This window comes from Pantherophis guttatus, chromosome 15 (genome assembly GCF_059756535.1).
Source record: "Pantherophis guttatus breed Tessera chromosome 15, ASM5975653v1, whole genome shotgun sequence".
Classification (NCBI taxonomy): Eukaryota; Metazoa; Chordata; class Lepidosauria; order Squamata; family Colubridae; genus Pantherophis; species Pantherophis guttatus.
The window spans coordinates 4,727,501-4,749,970 of record NC_142077.1 but is presented as its reverse complement, the minus strand read 5'-3'; the positions used below and the strand labels follow the sequence as shown (position 1 = coordinate 4,749,970).

General features: G+C 45.9%; 1 protein-coding gene across 2 annotated transcripts in view; it reads right to left on the bottom strand.

The window, feature by feature from the left end:
• Positions 1-2,097: 2,097 nt before the first annotated feature.
• Positions 2,098-22,470, bottom strand: part of C1QTNF12 (C1q and TNF related 12) — a 30,391-nt gene continuing 10,018 nt past the window's right edge. The window contains exons 2-8 of one of the 2 annotated variants that reach the window (XM_034434905.3): positions 19,062-19,178; positions 18,066-18,177; positions 17,789-17,970; positions 9,369-9,477; positions 6,886-6,976; positions 5,987-6,065; positions 2,098-5,615 (exon numbers count right to left, since the gene is read on the bottom strand). In XM_034434905.3, the coding sequence (XP_034290796.2) occupies positions 5,517-5,615; positions 5,987-6,065; positions 6,886-6,976; positions 9,369-9,477; positions 17,789-17,970; positions 18,066-18,177; positions 19,062-19,178 (789 nt within the window). In that variant the 3' untranslated portion in view covers positions 2,098-5,516. The remainder of the gene's footprint in view (positions 5,616-5,986; positions 6,066-6,885; positions 6,977-9,368; positions 9,478-17,788; positions 17,971-18,065; positions 18,178-19,061; positions 19,179-22,470) is intronic. The other variant, XM_034434906.3, reaches the window with a different exon arrangement.

The following is a 22,470-nucleotide window of genomic DNA, read 5'->3' as shown; positions in this document are numbered from 1 at the left end:
ATTGGATTTCATCACTGCTGGGGGGACGGGGGGGATATTGGCAATTAGGGGAGATTAATTTCTTTGGGAGGAAATTGTCCAGAGAACTGAGCTAAACAGAAACAGTTGGTGAGGAGAGCCACTGCAAGCATCTGGCTTAAAGGATCCCAAAAATCTGGAGTGTTTCCTTGATTGTGAAGATCGCGACTCCAGTTTCTCCATCACCCAGCACACAAATGTGTGAGTTGTGTGCCCTTAAATTAGGGGTTGCTCAGTTCTTCAAAGGGATACCTGGTTTTATCTTGGATCAGTACTTCTAACTTGCTCCCTGCAAACTATTAATAAGACTGGGGAAGGGTTTTGTAGGAAGGGTTAAACTCCCTGCCACTCAGAAGAAGTTTATATACCCGCTGATTTTCATCTCTCTTTTTTTTGCTCTGGTGAGGGAAGGCAGAAAGCCGCCGCTAATCCAACATAAATACCCATGGAGTCAGTCTGGAACGTGGCATCAAAATCATTTACAACCTCCCCCCCCCTGAAATCTGAAGAGGGTTTTAAAAAAAAACGACGTAACCTGTCGAAAACTCTGCCAGGGAAAACACGAGAGCAGAGCCGCTGAGCTGTCAGAGTATCAGATGGGTTGGTGGCATTAGCAAACGATGAAGGGGGAAGAGGGGCAGTCAGGCGATGGAAAGGGCACGGGGCAATTTTGGAGCAAGGCTTCCTCTTTGAGACGGAGAACAGGCTGCCTCGATTTTCTTTCAGAACTTTTTAAATAGGTCAGCTGTACAGTATTAGTGCTTCTTTATTTATATAGAATATATAGAATAACAAGAGTTGGAAGGGAGCTTGGAGGTCTTCTAGTCCAACCCCCAGCTTAGGCAGGAAACCCTACACCGCTTCAGACAAATGGTTATCCAACCTCTTCTTAAAAACTTCCAGTGTTGGAGCATTCACAACTTCTGGAGGCAAGTTGTTCCTTCCATGGATTAATTGTTTTCACTGTCAGGAAAATTCCTCCTTAGTTCTAGGTTGCTTCTCTCCTTGATTAGTTTCCATCTGTTGCTTCTTGTCCTGCTTTGGAGAATAGGCTGACCCCCTCTTCTTTGTGGCAGCCCCTTAGGGTCTAGGACCGTGATGGCGAACCTATGGCACGCGTGCCACAGGTGGCACCCGGAGCCATATCGGTGGGCACGTGAGCTCAACTCCAGTGCACATGTCCACGCTGGACAGCTAATTTTCGGGTCTTCTGGGCCCACCGGAAGTTGGGAAACAGGCTGTTTCCGGTCTCCGGAGGGCGTCCATGGGGGTGGGGAAGGCCTTTTTTGCCCTCCCCAGACTCCTAGAAAGGCTCTGGAGCCTTGGAAGAGCGAAAAACGGGCCTACCGGGCCCACCATGTGCCAAAAGCAGGGGGAGCGAGTGGGGGTCGCATATGCATGCACGGGGATGGGGGGCATAGAATTATGGGTGTGGGCACATGCGTGTGCGACCCCCCCACGCTCCCCCTGCTTTTGGCACGCGATGGCAAAAAGGTTGACCATCACTGGTCTAGGACTTTTCGTCTCCTACCCTTGACCTCACCTCCTTCTCTGCCAGCGTTCCTCCTCAGGCGATTGGTGGAGAAAAACCCAGGACCAACCCTCCTTCTGCGAATCGGCTGTGCTGAAGTGCGTGGGACAGAGGGACCGTGGCCCATTGCCCAGGGTGAATGGCTGGGGGCATGTCAACCAAGGAGAAAAGTCATAGGAGAATCACCGGAGAAGGAACACTTGACACTGCTACCGTGTCAATTCAAATGATGGAAGAGCCACGCGCAAGAGGCAGCTTAGGGTGGACACAGTTTGAATCTCAAAAATGATCTCTAGGGTTCAGAAGTGACGTGGAAAGCTAGCCAGGATCCTGTCTCCTAAGCAGAGCTTCCAGCTTCCCTTAAAGCAGCACAATGCTATTCCTTGCAGCCTTTCATCCTTACGTTAAAGTCAACATGTACTTTGCCAGCCAGCTTGTATCATGCCAGACCACTTGGCAACCAATCCGGTGTGCTGTGATCTGTTTACAACTTTCTAGACTCACCCTGGCTGGGAGAGAGGGGAAGGGAGAGACTACAGTGTATACAATGCGGCTAAATATACAGATTTATTTATGTATCTTATTAAAACATAAGACAGTAAAAGAAAAGCCAAGACATTTTGCTATAATGGTTGCACTTGCTTTGAAATGGTTTCCCCCCCCCCTCCAATTTTTTGACATCTTCTTCAGTCTCAAAATAAAATAAAATAAAAAGTGTCACCCAGCCAGCAGGAAAAGGTCAATTTTTTCTAATCATCTAGGGAAGGACTAAACATAGGAAAAGAATTGGGACTACTGCCCCTAGTGGCAGTCTTCTGTCACATTTATCCTTACCCTGTTTCCCCCAAAATAAGACACCCCCGATAATAAGTTCCATCGGGCTTTTGAGCTCATGGCAATAAGGCCAAGTGCTTATTTCAGGGTTCAAAAAATATAAGACAGGGTCTTATTTTCGGGAAAACACTATATGTAGTGGTGGATTACTACCGGTAGCGGCGGCGATGGGACGTCATCACGGACGCTCTGCGCATATAGAGAAGGTTCTGCGCATGTGCAGAAGCGTCATGCGTGAATGAAGGGAGCGCGGGCGTGCGCTCACAGTTCCAAACGGAAGCGGAAGTAAGTGAAACTCACTACTGTCCTTATAGCAATTCTTTCTACAATTTCGTCTGTAGCCTGACATCGTTGTGTGTTTCTCAAGATGTCCAGCCCCAAAGAAAAGGAAAAGGAACATATACCAAGCTCCCTAACTCAGATTGGAGGCTTGAAGGACTTCCCATCGGTGTATAATTTCTCCCAGAAAGTAGCCATACTATCAAATCGGTTCCAAATCGGGCAAATTATTATTCACACCTGCAAAAGGGGAGTTTCTCTAGATCTGGGCCTTTCTGAAGTTTTAGAAATAGAGAAACCAGGCTCGCCACAACTCTTCGGCTGCCAGTGGGAATTCACTGACTGCCGATATTCAGCTCTTCAGAGTGAGCAGAAGTCAATCCCACCATTTCACCCTTGACCTGCTGTTGGGGGCCGTCACAGGTGGACACAACGAGGCAAAGTCACAAACTGTGACGGATAAATGAAGGCGTCACGGACAGGGAAAGGGGCAGCCCCTTATTTCACACAGCGTTTTTGTTTCTTCCCCATTGAAATCCCACGAAAGTCTGAATGGGGTCGCTTCCGCCTTCTTCAGCACCGTCCCAAGTCGGATTATTGTCACTTTCCAACAATCCAAGGTTGTATACTTGATTTCAGCCGTCTCCAAAGATGGGACTGGATTATTCGCTCCTGCAGTTCTCATGTACATATGTGTGACCATCTCTTGGTGTATGTGCGAGGCAGAGAATCACGCTTATCCTCCCACTTCACTTGCAATGATCTCAACAAAGCCAGCAGTTCTGTCTCAACAGAAATCAGTTCAGTTCATGTCGAAGCTTCGCTCTGGTCTGGCTTTGCACGACCTTCCGACATTAAGGGCTGGGATCTTAGGGTCAAGCATAAAGAGTTTAAATAATATACACTTCTTTCCATTCTAATAACAATTAAGGAGGACCCGTTTAAAAGCAGATACCCAGGCATGGTAGAAAACTCTGAAAAACCGCCGGCATCGTTTCTTGAAACTGAGCTCGGAAGCGGATATCAAGAGTGTGACACAAATGACATGTGAGAAGAGAGAAACTTAAACGATGCCAGCGTGGACATGTCCTTTTCAATTAACACGGCCTTGTCTCCTAGCCCTAACTCAGAATCCAAATTTTCAGGTTAGATTTGGTCAGTATAATTATTTCAATCGTTATATCCCAGGGCTTCCTTTGAGGAGAAACGTAGGGTGCTGCATTTTCCTGAGCCACTTCAATTGCTCTCCCAGAATTTCAGGTAGGAAGCAGCGGTGAAATCCTCTGAGGTTTCCGCCTTTCATACAGAAAAAAGAGGCTTAAGAAGGTAAGTAGAACAGCGAGGCAAGGGAACGACTGTGCCGCGCGATTTAGATTCGCTAGAAAGCAGAATTTCCCGCTTTCTAGCTATTATAAATTGCGCGGCACAGCTAATCGTTGGAAATAGCAGTTCGGACAAATCAGTAGCATTTTTTTACTGTCAGTTCACCCTGAACCGGTAGCTTTTATTACAACCGGTTCCCCCGAACCGGTCCAAACTGGTAGCATTTCACCCCTGGTAGGAAGCCCCACCAGCCCTTTCCAGGGACCTGAGAATTAAAACTGTGTCTTTCTGCAATCGAAGTGCACCATCTTCCTTTCCAAGATGTTTATGGAGGGCCCTGCAGACTCAAGATCAAATCAGCCACTCCGAAATAAAATGACTTACAAGAAGAATTTTTCGCCCAGGCATAAATTGGCTTTAGGTTGCAAGCACTTTTTAAATAGTACAATAAATCTAAAAAGGGTCCCAAATCTTCAAACTAACGAGAAGAGGATCTAAAAAATGTCCTGCTTTGAATTGGGACAGAGAAAGAACTCTGGGGCCATTCTCAGCGTATCGCACGATACTCAGGATCGGAAAAGGGAGTGAGTTTGGGCTGCCCTACTGATGCATTTCCCACAATCATCTGGGTTGGCCACTTCAAAACACAAGACGGAGAACGTAAGAAACGTGTTAGTTGCGTGTTAGTCCATCAGCTTGTCCACGTGAACTGGCAGCAGCTTTTCAAAGACCAGGCAGATCTTTTCTGACCCCACCGATCTGGGAGATAAACCAATCTATTAAAAACCAAATCTATTTTGAGCTGGGGTAGTAGTGCCCAAAACCATGATTTGTGGCCATCAGCATTTTCCAAGACCAACACTAGGATGGTTTGCCATTGTCGCCTTCTGAGATTCTTTTTTTGGACAACCAGATTCCTAGAGGTCTCCCACACCGGGTCGGCAGGATTTAGCTTTCAAATCCAGAAAGGATCCAGACTCCAGACACGTCCTACACTTTCTCCAATGTATTTTGTCTTCTTCTGTAGACGGGGGGAATGAATACCTTTCTAGATGAACCCTCATTGCAGGTACCTTGAGACCAAAATAATACTAAAAGCACAGGGGGCACTTGATTTCCTAGTGTTTTGCCTTCCTGAATATATGGGAGAAACATTGGTTCTACCAATAAGCTCTGATGCCCAGCATATTCTCAGCCCCCCCGCCCCCCTTTATTGGGATCAGAGATTTTCTTGGATCTCAGATGGAAAAATCTGAATCTGCCAACGGAAGGAAAATTATATCTGGGTTTTGGATTCCACGTTGAAGTCTATCCTCTCTCTCTTGGATTGTTGCTAGGCCTCCTTGGGTGGGTGGGTGGGTGGGGAAAGACATTTGCTTCATTCGGCTGCAGAATTTGGCTAATGGCGAAGAGAAGGTGGGTCCTTTGAGCAGGCGGGGTTCAGAGTTCAAGCTTCTCCATGCGATGGCCAGAGGCGTTTTCTCCCCACCCCACCCCACCCTCCGTTCTCCGTGGCAGATGGTCTTGGGAGTTAGACTCCCACAAACATGCCCATGAAGTCAGATCCGTTCTGAATGGTAACGGGGGCCCCAGCGCTGTTGTCCACAAAGATCGAGGTGTATTGTCCAGCCTGTGCCACGGAAGGAATATGGGAGAAAAGAAAAGGAAAAATGAATGCGACATTACACACGGATGCCAAACTAGAAGAGGGTTGGACTAGAAGACCTCCAAGGTCCCTTCCAACTCTGTTATTCTCACTCAGTTGGTCACAAAAGATTTCTGACATTAACCATCTACCTGGTGTCCCTCTGACACCCAGCCTTTAGTTAGTGCAAATTCCTAGAGTGCCCTGGTTGGAACTCACTGGACTCACTAGACAGGACAACTGGACACATCTGGAGAGAGTATGTGGCTGGCAACATTTGGACGCAGAAAAGAGATTGTGAGCAAAATTCTTGGAACTCAGAATTCATCCGAAACCATCTGTTGCATAATCCTTACCTGGAGTTGGAGCAATCCATGAACGTAAACCGTAAAAACTTTACTGTTGCTTTCCAGCCCAGCGATCACCTCCAAAGATCTAGGTAGATGCAAAAAAAGAAGGAGACAGTCATTTGCTGGCCAGGGTTTAACTACCGAGATGACATCAAGCTATAAAGGTAAAGGTTCTCCTTGCACATATGTGCTGGTCGTTCCCGACTCTAGGGGGCGGTGCTCATCTCCGTTTCAAAGCCGAAGAGCCAGCACTGTCCGAAGACCTCTCCGTGGTCATGTGGCCGGCATGACTCAACGCCAAAGGTGCACGAAACGCTGTTCCCTTCCCACCAACGGTGGTCCTTATTTTTTCTACTTGCATTTTTTTTTTACGTGCTTTCGAACTGCTAGGTTGGCAGATGCTGGGAAAAGTAACGGGAACTCACCCCATTACGCGGCACTAGGGATTCAAACCACTGAACTGCCGACCTTTCGATCGACAAACTCAGCATCTTAGCCACTGAGCCACCGCGTCCCGAGAATGGCTGCTATAGTATTTACTAAAATACAGTGTCCTAACCCAGAAATATAAAACTATTTTAAGTTTGTGCTGTATTTATGCATGTATGGGCCATGGAGCCAAAAGAGGCCCAATGAATTCTGCTAAGAGGCTACCGAGATTGGAAAAAGCTGAAAACCAGATGATTGGAGGAAGGAATAAACTGGAATGATGGGATAAGGAAGAGGACGCTTATCAAAATAGAAAAGTATATAAAGAAAGAGCTCATAGCACCTGGGAAGGACAGTTCCTGCAGAAAGAAAAGGCAGGAGGAACCGAATTAAAATGCCAAAAGATAATTTGTGGTAGATCTCCGGTGATCCAGGATAAAAACAGACCCACAATTCCAGCAATTCGACGCACTCACGTATATCGGTGGCAGAGGGATTCAATGCAGATCAAAACTCGGACATGGTCTCTTGCTCGAAGCTGCAGTTTACTTTTCAGCTCACTGTGGTCTTGGAGAGAAAGGAAAGGAAGGAAGGAAGGAAGGAAAGAAAGAAAGAAAGAAAGAAAGAGAAAGAAAGAAAGAAAGAAAGAAAGAAAGAAAGGAAAGAAATGTTGAAAAGAAATCATTTCTGTTTTAAGCATTCAAGAATGTTCAGTGCAAAAGGAATGAATTTTCCAGCACTGGCCTTCCAATTAGTTTTTACATCCTGACCACGATCCCTGGGCCCGGTTGAAATAAATGTTACTTCATCATTGGATGAAGGGTGATTATCATTCTTCTCTGTCCCCACCTTCAGAAATTATAAATATGGTTGGGAGCAGAAATCAAGACACAGAAGGAAAGGAAATAACTGGATTGGACTGAGCCTCGGCGGCGCAGTGGTTAGAGCGCGGTACTGCAGGCTACTTCTGCTGACTGCCGGCTGACTGCAGTTTGGCAGTTCAAATCCCACCAGGCTCAAGGTCGACTCAACTTCCGTCCTTCCGAGGTGGGTCAAATGAGGACTCAAATTGTTGGGGGCAAGAGGCTGACTCTGTAAACTGCTTAGAGAGGGCTGTAAAAGCTCTGTGAAGCGGTATATAAACCTGCGTGCTATTGCTATTGGCCTTACAGTATGCAGCAATTTAATAAAAGCAGTGAAACTAAGTTCTGAGCCTATAGGTGCAACCAGGAGCAGGCCCTCCCTTAAATTAAGACCTATCCCCCCAAAAACTCTAACCCAAATCTTCCTTTCACTTCCCAGGGCCAGCCACAATGAAAACACAATCATTTGGGATACAAAGGAATATTTGAAGATAGCAATAGCAATAGCTCTTAGACTTATATACCGCTTCACACTGCTTAACAGCCCTCTCTAAGCGGTTTACAAAAGTCAGCCTTTTGCCCCCAACAATCTGGGTCCTCATTTTACCCACCTCGGAAGGCTGGAAGGCTGAGGATGGACGACAGCCAATCAATAGATTGACTTTGGAGATTGGTCTTATTGTATTGAATTAATCAGCCATCGATAAGAAGTGGTTATTAAGAAACAAACATGGATCTTTTCATCCGGGAACCAATTAGGGTTCATATTTGGAATGATTTGGGATTGAAGCCGTGGTAAATGTTCTATGAGTTGATTACAGTAACAGTTTGCAAACCGGAGGGGTTTGGAATTTCAATCTTGTCTTTTATTATTAATAATAATTCTTATTACTTTTATACTTTTATATGTTTATTGTTATTGTTGTTTCATGTTAACCATTTTGTTATAGAATATAGGTGACAGGGATACGAACGAGAAAGAGGAAACTCCCCAAGAAGGATAAAATAGCCTTGGCTAAAGTAATTTGGATGCTTGGAGCTGTCCAAGGTCCTGTAGATTCAGCACCACAAAGCATTGTGTAACTAAGCTAGTGCATGAATGCTGTGTCCTTGGCCATCTCTGGCATCAATTACCGTATTTTTTGGAGTATAAAATGCATCTTTTCCCCCCCAAAGAGAGGGTGAAAATTTGGGTGCGTCTTATATTCTGAATGTTGCCCTGCCCAGCCTCTCAAATGGAGGTTTCAGAGGCTGAAAAAAGCCTCTGAAACTGAAACGAAATTTTAGGAAAAAAAGCCTTTGAAATGGAGCTTCAGAAAAAAAGCCTCCAAAACAGAGTTTCGGAAAAAAAGCCTCTGAAATGGCAGGAAAAAAAGCCTCTGAAACAGAGGTTTCAGAGGCTGAAAAAAAAAAAAAGCAAGGCGCAAAGCTCACAACCAATAAACCTATTGTTAAAATTCACTTCTGAGAACAGCTGATTGGGGGTATTCGATCCACCTGCCAATCAGCTTTTTTCTTATTTTCCTCCCCAAAAGTAAGGTGCGTCTTATACTCCAATGCGTCTTATAGTCCGAAAAATACAGTAGGTGCCACTGCTTTGACTTCCTCACACACACTGTGAATCTCATACACTTTCCTCACTGTTCTCTCGAGAGGAAAAAACAGTGGACAAATTTAGCCACTCTTCCTTTTCTTTGTCCACGAAATGTTTCTTTATGTGACATGGTAAATTTAGAAGTTACTGGGAGTAAAAACCTAAGCTTTAAATGTATTAGGATCTGTAGCTAGCAGGGATTTTTATGCCCATGGTTATCCAAGCAGCAACCCAATAATTATAAGCATTTGAAAATAACGGTGCAGTATAAAATCAACCAGAAGTGTTTTGAATATGAGTGTAAAATGTATATCAAACTCTTTCATTGATTTTATTCTGTCCATTCTTTGAGCAAAAGTCATTTCGTGTTTTCTGGTCATTGATCTTTGGTGGGATAGATTTGGAGTGGGGGTAATATCCATTCTCTTAAACCAGAAAACCGCCCATGGAAAGAAAAAAAAAAGTTTTTGAACCCATACCATAAATTAATTCTATCACTTACCTACGTGGACGTTGGCTGAAAACTGATAAATGCCAGATACCGAAGCTGTAAACCTCCCAGTTGTTAAATTTAATCCGGATCCTCGGAGAAAAGCTCCTTTGGCTAAAGGCTGCATGAGAAAGGGGGGGGGAGAAATAGAATTGAAATATTATTCCTACCAGTTCAACCATTCTTTATTCCCATTCCATAATATGCAAGAGGTGTAATCAGCTAGGTTTATATACATTACATCTGTCCTCAGGCTTTCCGATTTTATTTTTCTCCCCAAAAATTGGCCTTTAAACTTCCTGAAAATTGTATTCTTGTACAAAAGGAACTTTTGGGGTGGGGTGGAGGGGTTTAAACCAAACTTTCAGAGCGTTTTGAAATTTCTTCAAATTTTCTTGAAAGTGTTTCTGTTTATTTTATTGTCAACATCTGGAATGCTAACAGCTACTTTCTATTAGTCCAGGAGTCGGCAACCCGTGTGGCTCTGGAGCCAAATGTGGCTCTTTCTGCTGAGGCTCCCTGTTGCTGGTTGGCTCCATAATTGATAGGGCTTTCGGTTAGGACAGGTAGAGGAAAAAAGACGCCGTGCTAGGAGGAGACTCTATGGTGGGGAAACCGGACATCCGGTCAGCAGAGGAAAAAGGATGCCGTGCTAGGAGGAGACTCTATGGTGGGTCAGGAGAGGGTCATGTGATTCTCTGCCCCTCCCAGTCACTTTCATAACTACATAAGTCCTTCATTTATTTTTTTCGTCTGGAAAAAATGCAAAACAATTTATGTTCGGTAAAGCTGAATGAAAAAAAGACTGGAGATATTTTTTAGCAGAACTGTCGTCGTTTATTGTGCTGTTTGTTCTTCTATCGTCCAATCAGGTTTGACAGAATTGGCAGCAGGTCACAAATTCCCACCCAGAATTTATATGGATTTTGGAAAACCAGGTCGTGCTTCCTCTCAGCTTTCTGTTGCCTAGTTTGGGAAAGAACGACTGACGTCGCATGAAGAGGTAAGACCCTAAAACTCAACTTCTGATGATGGTGCTGAGCTATTTCTTAGCAGCAAAACTGAAGGGATTTCCTATTGTTTTGTTCCGTGATGATTTCCTGGTGGTCTCCTATCCACAATCCATTCCTGACTCTTTGCGTTGACATTTAAGGGCAACGTATCTACTGAGTTTTCTAAAAAATTGTTTCGGAAGCTGTCAAATCCTCGCTGTCAAGCAATCCGGGACAATAACATATCAGCGAAAACAAGATTTTGCACAATCTTAGGTGAATTTTTTTTAAAATATATTTTTTATTTGCAGAACTTTGGAAAGATCTTTATTGTGAGTTACAAAAGGGTCAGTACCTTTAGCCTGTCTTTGGGCTCTCTCCGCTAAGGCGGAGAGGATTTTGACCTCAGTGATTTGAACCAGGGGTGAAATCCAGCAGGTTCTGACAGGTTCTGGAGAACTGGTAGCAGAAATTTTGAGTAGTTCGGAGAACTGGCAAATAACTGGCCCCAGAGTGGGGTGGGAATGGAGATTTTGCAATATCCTTCCCCCAGGAGTGGGGAGGGAATGGGGATTTTGCAATATCCTTCCCCTGGAGTGGGGAGGGAATGAGGATTTTGCAGTATCTTTCTCCTGGAATGGGGAGGGAATGGGGTTTTCGCGGTATCCTTCCCCTGACATGCCCACGAAGCCATGCCCACAGAACCGGTCGTTTAAAAAAAATTGAATTCCATCACTGATTTGAACATCCTAATGTTCAAAGGTTTGCCGGTTCAATTCCCCAACATTTCAAATTGAAGAAGGATAAAGGGAAGGTGGGGGTGGGAAAACCTTTGAAAGAAAAACAGCAGAGCCAAATGGACAAATACTTAGAGATCTGTTGTTGTTTTTAAGGCCTGCAAAACATCTGTGGGATTTCAAAAGAAGCCAAAAATGTCTTTTTTTAAAAAAAAAAAATTAAGAAAAAAGAAAAGATGACTAGCTCAAAAGCGCTCCAGGCAATTTCACACCTCCCTCAAAGCAACCTAAATTACTTTCTTCTGCAGAGGTTAACTCTCGGGGTCTTTCTTTTCCTTGTTATTTTTATAAAATAACAAGTGTCGGGGCAACTGAGCAGGCCTAAAGCCGGCCGGTTTAGCAACTCCCCGACAAGCGACTTGTTCTAGACGAGCTGCGTGCAGGGAAGATTATCGGACTTAAGTTAAAATAAACCCAGCGTGGCGTGTTTATTGTTAGTTTTGGCTCTGTTGTGGTCCGCCAGCAGCCAGCCGGAGCTGGCAGCGGAGTCGGAAAACAATGAGGCTGAGGAAGAACATGGTCCAGTCCTGGAGGCTAGGGAAGGCCCAGATGAGGGCTCTGCGTCGGAGGCAGAGATGGGGCCAGGGCCATCGGGGAGTGATGTGTGGACTTCGAAGCCTCCAGAGGCTGACAGTAGAGAGGCAGAGGAACAGGAGGAGCCTGTTCCTAGTGCACATATGAGAAGAGCTGCCAGAAGGCAAGAGCAGCTAAAGCAAAGAGGACGACTCAGGAGTAAGGCCAAGAGAGTAGGGTCTATGCCGTCCTATTTAGGCAAGTTTTTCAGGCCCAGTACATGCACGAAAGGTGCACACGCGAGCAAAGCACATGCGTGAAAAGCTGGGCGCATGTCTGGAAGGCAGGCGCGTACGCAAAATGAGCATGCGTGCGCAGGGCAAACCAGTAGGAACGAAATACGAAACCCACTGCTGATTGCAATCCTTAAACCTCCCCCCTGTATGAAGCAAACAATCTATATTGCCCATTTGCCAAAAGGTTACGACGGGATGTGCGCTGTGTCCATGAACGGCTCCTGCGTCGAATGTATCATCTTATTTATCATCTTAATTCATAATCTTAGATCAATTTTTTTCTTTTTTTCAAACTTGGCAACTTTCCGACGAGCGGACTTCATCTCCCAGAATTTCCCAACCATTACGGAGAATTCTGGGTGGGGGGGTTGAAGTCCACCTATCTCAAAAGTCGCCAAGATTTTTTGGGGGGGGGAAAAATACCGGTTTAGACAGCGGACGAGGAAGAAATTAGACGCAGGGTTGTCTCGTCTCGATATTCCTCACAGTTCTTTGATCCCCTGCTAAGTTTTACTCCCCTCTTCTCTGGAGATGGCAGCGCTTTCTGACAGCTTCAATTTCTTGCCTTGTTTCATTAAAACCAATTAAACCCCCCCAATATATATATATATATATCTTAAGAGGCAGTGACTTAATTCCCTTCAAAACCGCTGACTTGAAAATAGAAAGCAGTTTTCCCCGGCACCAGTAAATTGCTGCTTGAAAAAACATTCCTGTTTCTTCACGTCGCCTTCCCTCCCACTCTCTCAACACACTCACAAAAGGCAACGAATTAATGCGATGCTCTGGGAAGGAATGGAATTAATCGCGATGCTGCTAATAGGTTAAACTGCTCGCCAGTTGGAACAATCTGCCAGTTTTCCCTGACACAGCCCTTAAGCCTCAAAAATTGCAAAATTGGTTTAATTACAGCTGAGGAAGGGGGAATGCAGCCATGAGATGCTTAGGTGCGCCGCCCCAAACATCTCCCCCTCCCCGCTTCCAAGCGCACATATTATCAACTTGTTTGAATCCTTTTGGATTCAAACCCTACAAACATACAGAGTCACCGTCCTTCGTTTCATTCGGGGGAATGGGACAAGACAAAATCCTTTTTTAAAATTTCCACCTCCTTGCTGATTTCTCTTTTAAAAACTCCCAAGCGCTAAGTCAGACACGAATCAGATCTCAGCCATCCTAAGCTTCTGATTCCACATGGGGATGAAATGCTCCCGGTTCAGACCAGATCGCCCGATCCGGTAGCGATGGTGGCGGGTGGTTCCGAGAACCGGTAGCAAAAATCCCTGCCCCCCCCCACATTGCCCAGCTGAGCTGCGCAATCATCAGAGGCTTTTTTTTATTTTTAAAAGCATTTTTTCTACAACCTCTTTGGCCGCCAAAATGCTTTTAAAAGTAAAAAAAAAATGCCTCTGATGATCGCGTGGCTCAGCTGGGATCATCAGAGGCTTTTAAAAAGGATTTTTTCTACAACCTCTTCGGCCGAAGAGGTTATAGAAAAAATGTTTTTAAAAGGAAAAAAAAAGCCTCTGCCGATCAGGCAAGTCCGCTAGGATCGTCAGAGGCTTTTTTTAAAAAAAAGAAAGCCTCTGCCGATCAGGCAAGTCAGCTGGGATCGTCAGAGGCTTTTAAAAAAAAAAGAAAGCTTCTGCCGATCAGGCAAGTCAGCTGGGATCGTCAGAGGCTTTTTAAAAAAAAAGAAAGCCTCTGCCCATCAGGCAAGTCCGCTAGGATCGTCAGAGGCTTTTAAAAAAAAAGAAAGCCTCTGCCGATCAGGCAAGTCAGCTGGGATCGTCAGAGGCTTTTAAAAAAAAAAGAAAGCTTCTGCCGATCAGGCAAGTCAGCTGGGATCGTCAGAGGCTTTTAAAAAAAAAAGAAAGCTTCTGCCGATCAGGCAAGTCAGCTGGGATCGTCAGAGGCTTTTAAAAAAAAAAGAAAGCCTCTGCCCATCAGGCAAGTCCGCTAGGATCGTCAGAGGCTTTTAAAAAAAAAGAAAGCTTCTGCCGATCAGGCAAGTCAGCTGGGATCGTCAGAGGCTTTTAAAAAAAAGGAAAGCCTCTGCCGATCAGGCAAGTCAGCTGGGATCGTCAGAGGCTTTTAAAAAAAAAGAAAGCCTCTGCCGATCAGGCAAGTCAGCTGGGATCGTCAGAGGCTTTTAAAAAAAAAGAAAGCCTCTGCCGATCAGGCAAGTCAGCTGGGATCGTCAGAGGCTTTAAAAAAAAAAAAGCTTCTGCCGATCAGGCAAGTCAGCTGGGATCATCAGAGGCACGCCCACAGAACCGGTAGTAACAAATTTTACATTTCACCACCGATTCCACTGCCCCACAATGCTTTGCTATTCTTTCCGTGGCGTCGCTAAGCAGTAAAATCCCCTCTTTGGCTCTTAATCTGATCCCAGGTTCAAACCCCCAGCTATCTTCTGATCTCACGTCGAAAACCAAAGTCTGATCGGTGTTTGGAATCAGTGGTCTATCTAGGGGAGAATATGATGATGATGATGATGCCGGAATAAAATAATTCATTTTCCTTCAATTGTAAGACTGGGTGAAAATGTCCCACGGAGGTTGTATTAAGCCTCCCTTGTTGAATTCTAAGGCATTTCACTTCCAAGTCAGCTAAGATTCCTTCTCTCAGGGCTGCTTCGAAGGAATGCGAAGCTGGTCGCTGTTTAGAATTCTTGCCAGCTATCTTACACTTTCTCAAAGCATTGCATACCAACCTCAATTTTCCCATCCTCCTACACCTGAATATTTCACCATCAGAAGAAGAAAAAAAACAGAATAACCGAGTTGGAAGTGACCTTGGAGGTCTTCTAGTCCAACCCCCTGCTTAGGCAGGAAACCCTACACCACTTCAGACAAATGGTTATCCAAACATCTTCTTAAAAACTTCCAGTGTTGGAGCATTCACAAGTTCTGGAGGCAAGTTGTTCCACTGGTTAATTGTTCTCACTGTCAGGAAATTTCTCCTGAGTTCTAAATTGCTTCTCTCCTTGATCAGTTTCCACCCGTTGCTTCTTGTTCTACCCTCCAGGTGCTTTGGAGAATAGCTTGACTCCCTCTTCTTTGGGGCAGCCCCTGAGATATTGGAAGACTGCTATCATGTCTCCCCTAGTCCTTCTCTTCATTAAACCAGACATACCCAGTTCCTGCAACTGTTCTTCATATGTTTTAGCCTCCAGTCCACTAATCATCCTTATTGCTCTTCTCTGCATTCTTTCTAGAGTCTCCACATCTTTTTTTTTATCAAGGCGACCAAAGCTGCATGCAATATTCCAAATGTGATTTTACCAAGGCATTATAAAGCGGTATCAAATCAGTATGGTAGGCTGGCCGCAGTTTACTCTATGCTAGAATCTGAAGCATTACGGAAGATTATCTAGTCCAACTCCTTGCTCTGCATCAGGTATAAAATCCCTCCGTCTTAATTTTGTTTTTTAAACACTCTTTCGACGGATGTAGGGGTGCCAGCTGAGTTCCCGATATTCCTCTCCACGTATGTCAGACCAGGGGTGAAATCCAAAATTTTTCCCTACTGGTTTTGTGGGCGTGGCTTGGTGGGCATGGCAGGGGAAGGATATTGCAAAATCTCCATTCCCTCCCCTCCTGGGGGAAGGATACTGCAAAATCTCCATTCCCTCCCCACTCCATGGGAAGGATATTGCAAAATCTCCATTCCCTCCCCACTCCAGGGGAAGGATACTGCAAAATCTCCATTCCCTCCCCACTCCATGGGAAGGATATTGCAAAATCTCCATTCCCTCCCCACTCCAGGAGAAGAATACTGTAAAATCTCCATTGCCTCCCCTCCTGGGGGAAGGATATTGCAAAATCTCCATTCCCTCCCCACTCCATGGGAAGGATACTGCAAAATCTCTATTCCCTCCCCTCCTGGGGGAAGGATATTGCAAAATTTCCATTCCTGCCCCACTCTGGGGCCAGCCAGAGGTGGTATTTGCCAGTTCTCTGAACTACTCAAAATTTCCGCCACCGGTTCTCCAGAACCTGTTAGAACCTGCTGGATTTCACCCCTGCTTCAGACGGCTCCTTTTTGGTGACTTAAAAGATCAACATTCCTGAATTAAGATTGTTCATCCCTCTCTTAAGTTTGGGCAGTCACGTGCAATTCCTTGCAGGGCTGTTGTCCAAGCAGCTTCGAAGAAAACATACTTTAAAACCACCATAATTGCAGTTTGTTAAACGCAGTTCGCTGACGGAGGATCAAATGCCCATTAAAGAGACCTGTGCAGAGATGGCTGCGGACGCGCCCATCGATGAAAAGTGTTGAAACTTTCGTGACATTAGGCCTCGTTTTCTTTTCATCGCCACCAGCCGAGGACTCTGTCATCGGGGGAGCCGGCTGGGCCCACAGGCACCCAGCCGCTGCCTCGGATACATCATCATAGGAATGCTGAAGATGGCACGAATTGTGCCGGCTGGCAGGGCAGGCGTGTAGAGAATCTGCCAAGCCCAATTAGAAAAAGCTGCAGCCTGGCTCAATTCAGCCTTCGCCTGTGCACTGATGGCTATTAAGATGTCTTCTTCACGCCAATTACAGTGGCACCAACGTTATCCTTGCCGGGAACTTTGACCCTGCCTGGACTCCAAGAGACACTTTCCTTCCCCCCCACCTAATCTCTGCTCCCCCATACATTTCTTTTTTTCTTAAAGGCTAAGCTGCTACAAGCACTGGAACAGAGGCGTTGTCTTTCATAAGAACTCATACAAAGGGGGGGGGAAATGTAACCCCAGCGCAAAAGAGAACAAATGTCGGAACAAGCCAAACACATTTAATACAGTTCCATGGCTTTCCTACTGATCCTACCACAAGTCTCCTCTGAGCAACCTCAACTGCTGAGGATCACATGGATACACAGACGGAGTAGGGTTTTTTTTTTTTGCAGGGGTGAAATTCAGCAGGTTCTGGAGAACCGGTAGCGGAAATTTTGAGTAGTTCCGAGAACCAGCGAGGACCACCTCTGGCTGGCCCCAGAGTGGGGTGGGAATGGAGATTTTGCAGTATCCTTCTCCCAGGAGTAGGGAGGGAATGGGGATTTTGCAGTATCCTTCCCCTGGAGTGGGGTGGTTCCCTCAGCAACGTACACGTCAGGCTCAATTGCGGTCGTAATTTGAGGACTACCTGTACTATCAGGACTAAGAAGTCTCGCTCAGATCAAGCTCCGTTCCAGTGGCTTCGTACCCTAGTCTTACTAATCCACTCTAAATCAATACGGTGGCGCAGTGGTTAGAGTGCAGTACTGCAGGCTATTTCTGCTAACTGCCGGCTGCCTGCAATTTGGCAGTTCGAATCTCACCCTCCCAAGGTTGACTTAGCCTTCCATCCTTCCGAGATCGGTAAAATGAGGACCCAGATTGTTGGGGGCAATAGGCTGAGTCTGTAAACCGCTTAGAGAGGGCTGTGAAGCACTGTGAAGCGGTATATAGGTCTTAAGTACTATTGCTATCTTCCTTCCTTCCTTCCTTCCTTCCTTCCTTCCTTCCTTCCTTCCTTCCTTCCTTCCTTCCTTCCTTCCTTCCTTCCCAGTGGTTAGAATGCAATATTGCAGGCTAACTCTGCCCATTGCCAGCAGTTCGATCCTGACCGACTGGCTCAAGGTTGACTCAGCCTTCCGTCCTTCCGAGGTGGGTCAAATGAGGACCCAGATTGTTGGGGGGGCCATAGGCTGACTCTGTAAACCGCTTAGAGAGGGCTGTAAAAGCACTGTAAAGCGGTATATAAGTCTAAATGCTATTGCTATTTGCATTGTAATCAAACTCTGTGGTGTGGTGTTAAAGACGTTCTCCAAGAACCTAATAAAGTTTCCTGCTTGGCCTCACCATCTGAAAGTTCTGGAGTTCCATCAAGGTTTTCTTGTCCACGATGATTTGCCCCTTGAGTTTGCAATGGAAGGCTTCCTCCACTCGCCGGTAGAAGGAGATCTCCTCCAGAGGCGGTAACATCACCGGCATCTCACTGGGATGGGATGGGAGAACTGGAGATGCCCGCCGTTCAGTGGCTTCTGGGGGGTGGGGGGAAAGGATTGCAAATGCGATTACTCCATACCGATCTTTCACTTTCTAGTAAAGTCGAAGAGCTGGAAAAGAACTGCTTTACCTTTTAACATGTCTTTAAATTCTTGCATTAAGACTTCATGGGTGACTTCAGCCCCAGGATGACCAGGGGGACCTGGAGGACCTGGGGGGCCCGGAGGTCCAGCAAGACCACGCTAGGGAGAAAATAAAAGATGGAGAAAGAGAAGATGTTCAGAAACTTTCTTACGCTGTAGGAGAAGTTGCCGTTTCGTTTAGCCGGGTCCCAAATTCATGGTTTGATTTGGACCTGGTCTAAGAAAATCAAGGGATGCTGTTAAGCTGGGCCAAAAACTTTGAAGATCATTCCCCCCACTGCTTCTGAACAATTCTCCAGGGAATTGTTCCACATTGCTTGATTCCCTGCAGTCTTTTTTCCCCAGGGCATACAGGATATCCGATCGGGGAAATGACACAATGCCAGGGATTGTTTGGCCAACAGAGTTGGCCAAAGACTCAGCTAGGATGGATAGCATCATGGAACAGCATGGCAACATCAAAAATCAGTCAGTCAGTCTGCATCATTTTAATGCATCATCATCATCTTTGTCAGCATTAGAGTGGTGCGGTGGCTTAGAGGTGGAGCTCTCGCCTCACAATCAGGAGGCTGTGAGTTCGATCCTAGGTAGAGGCAGATATTTCCGGGCACAATGAGAATGTATCTGCTGAATAAAACTCCGCATTGGCGACAGGAAGGGCAACCGGCCAGTAAACACTCAGCTCCATTCAGTTGCCCCAACTTCACCCTGCTGTCAGGACTTCAACCTGCATTTACTCTAGTACTGACATAAGAAGGAGAAGGGGGGCAGCTGGCAAGAGGACGCTTGACTTCTCACCTACTTATTTTCCCTGAAGATAATATCCCCTAGGAGATTAGATGGGAGGGGGGACATTCCTGGGAGCTGAAGTAGTAGATATGGGGAGAGGGATTTGGAAGAGGGATTATGAGGTCGTTAAAAATAAAAAAATCTTTGTCAGCATTATCATTACCAGCTAGCAAAAGCTTCCGGAAATAACCTACTTTTTTATCTTTCCCTTTGCATTTCTTTTTGGAGCTGCTGTCTTCACCCGGACGCTGTACAAATGAAATCCATGTCCGGCGTGGATCAGTGATGCGCGGGTCTGGGGATTCTAGCATCTAAAGGAAGGAAGAGTAAAACAGGTGACACTGAGATTCTTCAACACAGGGGTGACTGGCAGGCAGGCAGGCTGGCGGAGAGATTTTTCATCCCCGTATTTATTGCCTTATGAACCTTCCAGTTCCCAATTCTGGATCTGAAATCCAAGAAGCAAAATTTCCATAGAGGAAGGAGGGGTTATTAAATGTATAGCCTGCAGATTCCCTCCCCGGTCCTTTATTTATTTATTTATTTATTTATTTATATTGGATTTCTATACCGCCCTTCTCCCTAAGGACTCAGGGCGGTGTACAGCCAGATTAAAAAAACATGCAGAACAAATATTAAAAACAATTAAAAGATATATAAATTTGGCCCAATTAAAACTCATTTACCAATTAAAAACGTTTAAAACATTTAAAAACAGTTAAAAATTTCATCTTAAGCCAGCCCGGCTTGTTTAAATAAATGGGTTTTAAGGGCGCGACGGAAGGCACTGAGGTCTTGGATTCTCCTTATCTCTGGGGGGAGCTGATTCCAGAGGGTGGGTGCCCCCACAGAGAAGGCCCTCCCCCTGGGGGTCACCAGCCTGCATTGTTTGGCTGATGGCACCCCGAGGAGGCCCTCTCTGTGGGAGCGCACGGGTCGCTGGGAGGCCGTCGGTAGCAGCAGGCGGTCTCGAAGATAGCTAGGCCCTATGCCATGGAGCGCTTTAAAGGTGATAACCAACACCTTGAAGCGCACCCGGAAGACAACTGGGAGCCAGTGCAGCTCGCGCAGGAGCGGTGTTACATGGGAGCGCCATGCTGCTCCCGTCACTACCCGCGCTGCTGCGTTCTGGACCAGCTGGAGCCTCCGGGTGCTCCTCAAGGGGAGCCCCATGTAGAGAGCGTTGCAGTAGTCAAGGCGAGAGGTGACGAGGGCATGAGTGACTGTGCACAGGGAATCCCGATCAAGAAAGGGCCGCAACTGGCGAATCAGGCGAACCTGACAAAAGGTCCCCCTGGTTACAGCCGTCAGATGTTCCTCCAAGGACAGCTGCATATCCAGGAGGACTCCCAGATTGCGAGCCCTCTCTGTGGGGGCCAATGACTCGCCCCCAATAGTCAGTGATGGAGTCAACTGACTATATCGGGATGCCGGGAGCCACAGCCACTCAGTCTTGGAAGGGTTGAGCTTGAGCCTGTTCCTCCCCATCCTTTAAAAAAAAAAAAAAAGATTTGCATCTCCGTGGGAATTAAAAAGGATCCAAGATGAAAAAGTAAGATGGCAATCACTCCACCGAAAGAAGAACGGGAGTCAAAAGCCAGCAATGAGGTATCGAAGTGGCTGTATCGATTTACAAAACAGCAATTTATACCAGTGCTCTTAAAAATAAAATACACCTGGGGAACACCAAGACTATAGACTGTTGAATATGCAAGTAGGAGTGAGTCTTACGTCAGCCTTCGCTCATTGGTTCATTTTCCCGCTGGCGGGAAAATAAACAAGCGTCAAGTGGCTGACATGCTGGACAGCTCCCGGTTAAAAGGAGCCTGCAGTTCTCAATTCGTAGTTAGTTTGTTGTGGTTCCCTGTTGCCTGCCATAAACGGTTGTTTTACTTCACTACGATCATCCTGCCTCTCTTTTCGTGTCCGGATTTAACATAGACAACTGGCCCACAGACCGGGAAAAGAAACGAGCAAACTGTATGTGCTTCGCTAGGACGTAATGCCATTTCTGATTAAGCCGTCAAAAGATACAGCGCACTGAAAAATCCAACCAATGAAAAGATAAGATTCAACCACGAGTCTCTAAACATAGATGAAAAGGATGCTATCATCATCTTCATTTAAACAACCCCATAATCCCTTGCAGAATGGAGTCTGGATAGCTGAATGGAGCTAGCAGAGTGTTTTACTGGCCGGATGCCCTTTCTGTCACCAATATGGAGTTTTGTTCAGCAGATACATTCTCAGAGTGCCCAGAGAGAGAAATTATCTGTCTCTCTGTAGGTTGAAACTCACAGCCTCCTGATGGTGGGGCAAGAGGTCCACCTCTAGGCCACCACATCACTCCATGAAAAGGATGCTATCTCTGCGCAGCTAAATATATTAGCCAGCCACATCCAAATATTTTTCTCAACATCTACCTTATTTGGCTTCCAATCAATTTGCGGGAACTCTGAAAATGCAACATAAGGTCTCTTGCATTCGCTAAGTTCTCTGGCTCTTTCATTGGCCTTGCTAGACAGGATTCCCCAAGATCGAGGAAATTGCTTACCCATCCATCTTAAAAGATCATTATCCAGGCTGGGTCTGCTTGGGTCCATCCCAAGGGGATGGAAGGATAATTTATCTCGTGAAGAACTGTGCCACTGCAATTCCACCAGTGGTGGGATGCAAAATTTTTTACTACCCGTTCTGTGGGTGTGGCTTGATGGGCGTGTCAGGGGAAGGATACTGCACAATCTCCATTCCCTCCCCACTCCAAGGGAAGGATATTGCAAAATCGCCATTCCCTCCCCACTCCAGGGGAAGGATACTGCAAAATCCCCATTCCCTCCCTACTCCTAGGAGAAGGATATTTCAAAATCCCCACTCAAGCTATTCTCCAAAGCACCTGAAGGCAGGAGAAGAAGCAATGGGTGGAAACTAATCAAGGAGAGAAGCAACCTAGAACTAAGGAGAAATTTCGTGACTGTGAAAACAATTAACCAGCGGAACATCTTGCCTCCAGAAGTTGTGAGTGCTCCATCACTGGAACTTTTCAAGAAGAGATTGGACAGCTCTTTCTGTCTGAAATGGTCTAAGGTTTCCTACCCTAGCAGGGAGGCTGGACTAGAAGATCTCCAAGATCCCTTCTAATAATCTCTGTTATTCTGTTACTATGTTGTTCTCGTGGGAGGTTGGAGACAAATGAATTGACACCAGAAGGAAGAAGCTCCCTAATGAGAATCACTGGACTGTCTCGAAAACTTAAAATGAGATTTATTTTTTCTTTAATAAAAATATCTCACCAAGGCTGAAGGTTGACTCAGCCTTCCATCCTTCCGAGGTGGGTAAAATGAGGACCCGGATTGTTGGGGGACAAGAAGCTGACTCTGTAAACTGTTTAGAGAGGGCTGTAAAGCATTGTGAAGCAGTATATAAGTCTTATTCCTGCTCCTTCCTTCCTTCCTTCCTTCCTTCCTTCCTTCCTTCCTTCCTTCCTGGTGGCCCAGTGTGTATTTCAGGCTGACTCTGCCCACAGCTAGGAGTTCAATCCTGACCAGCTCATGGTTGACTCAGCCTTCCATCCTTCCGAGGTGGGTAAAATGAGGACCCAGATTG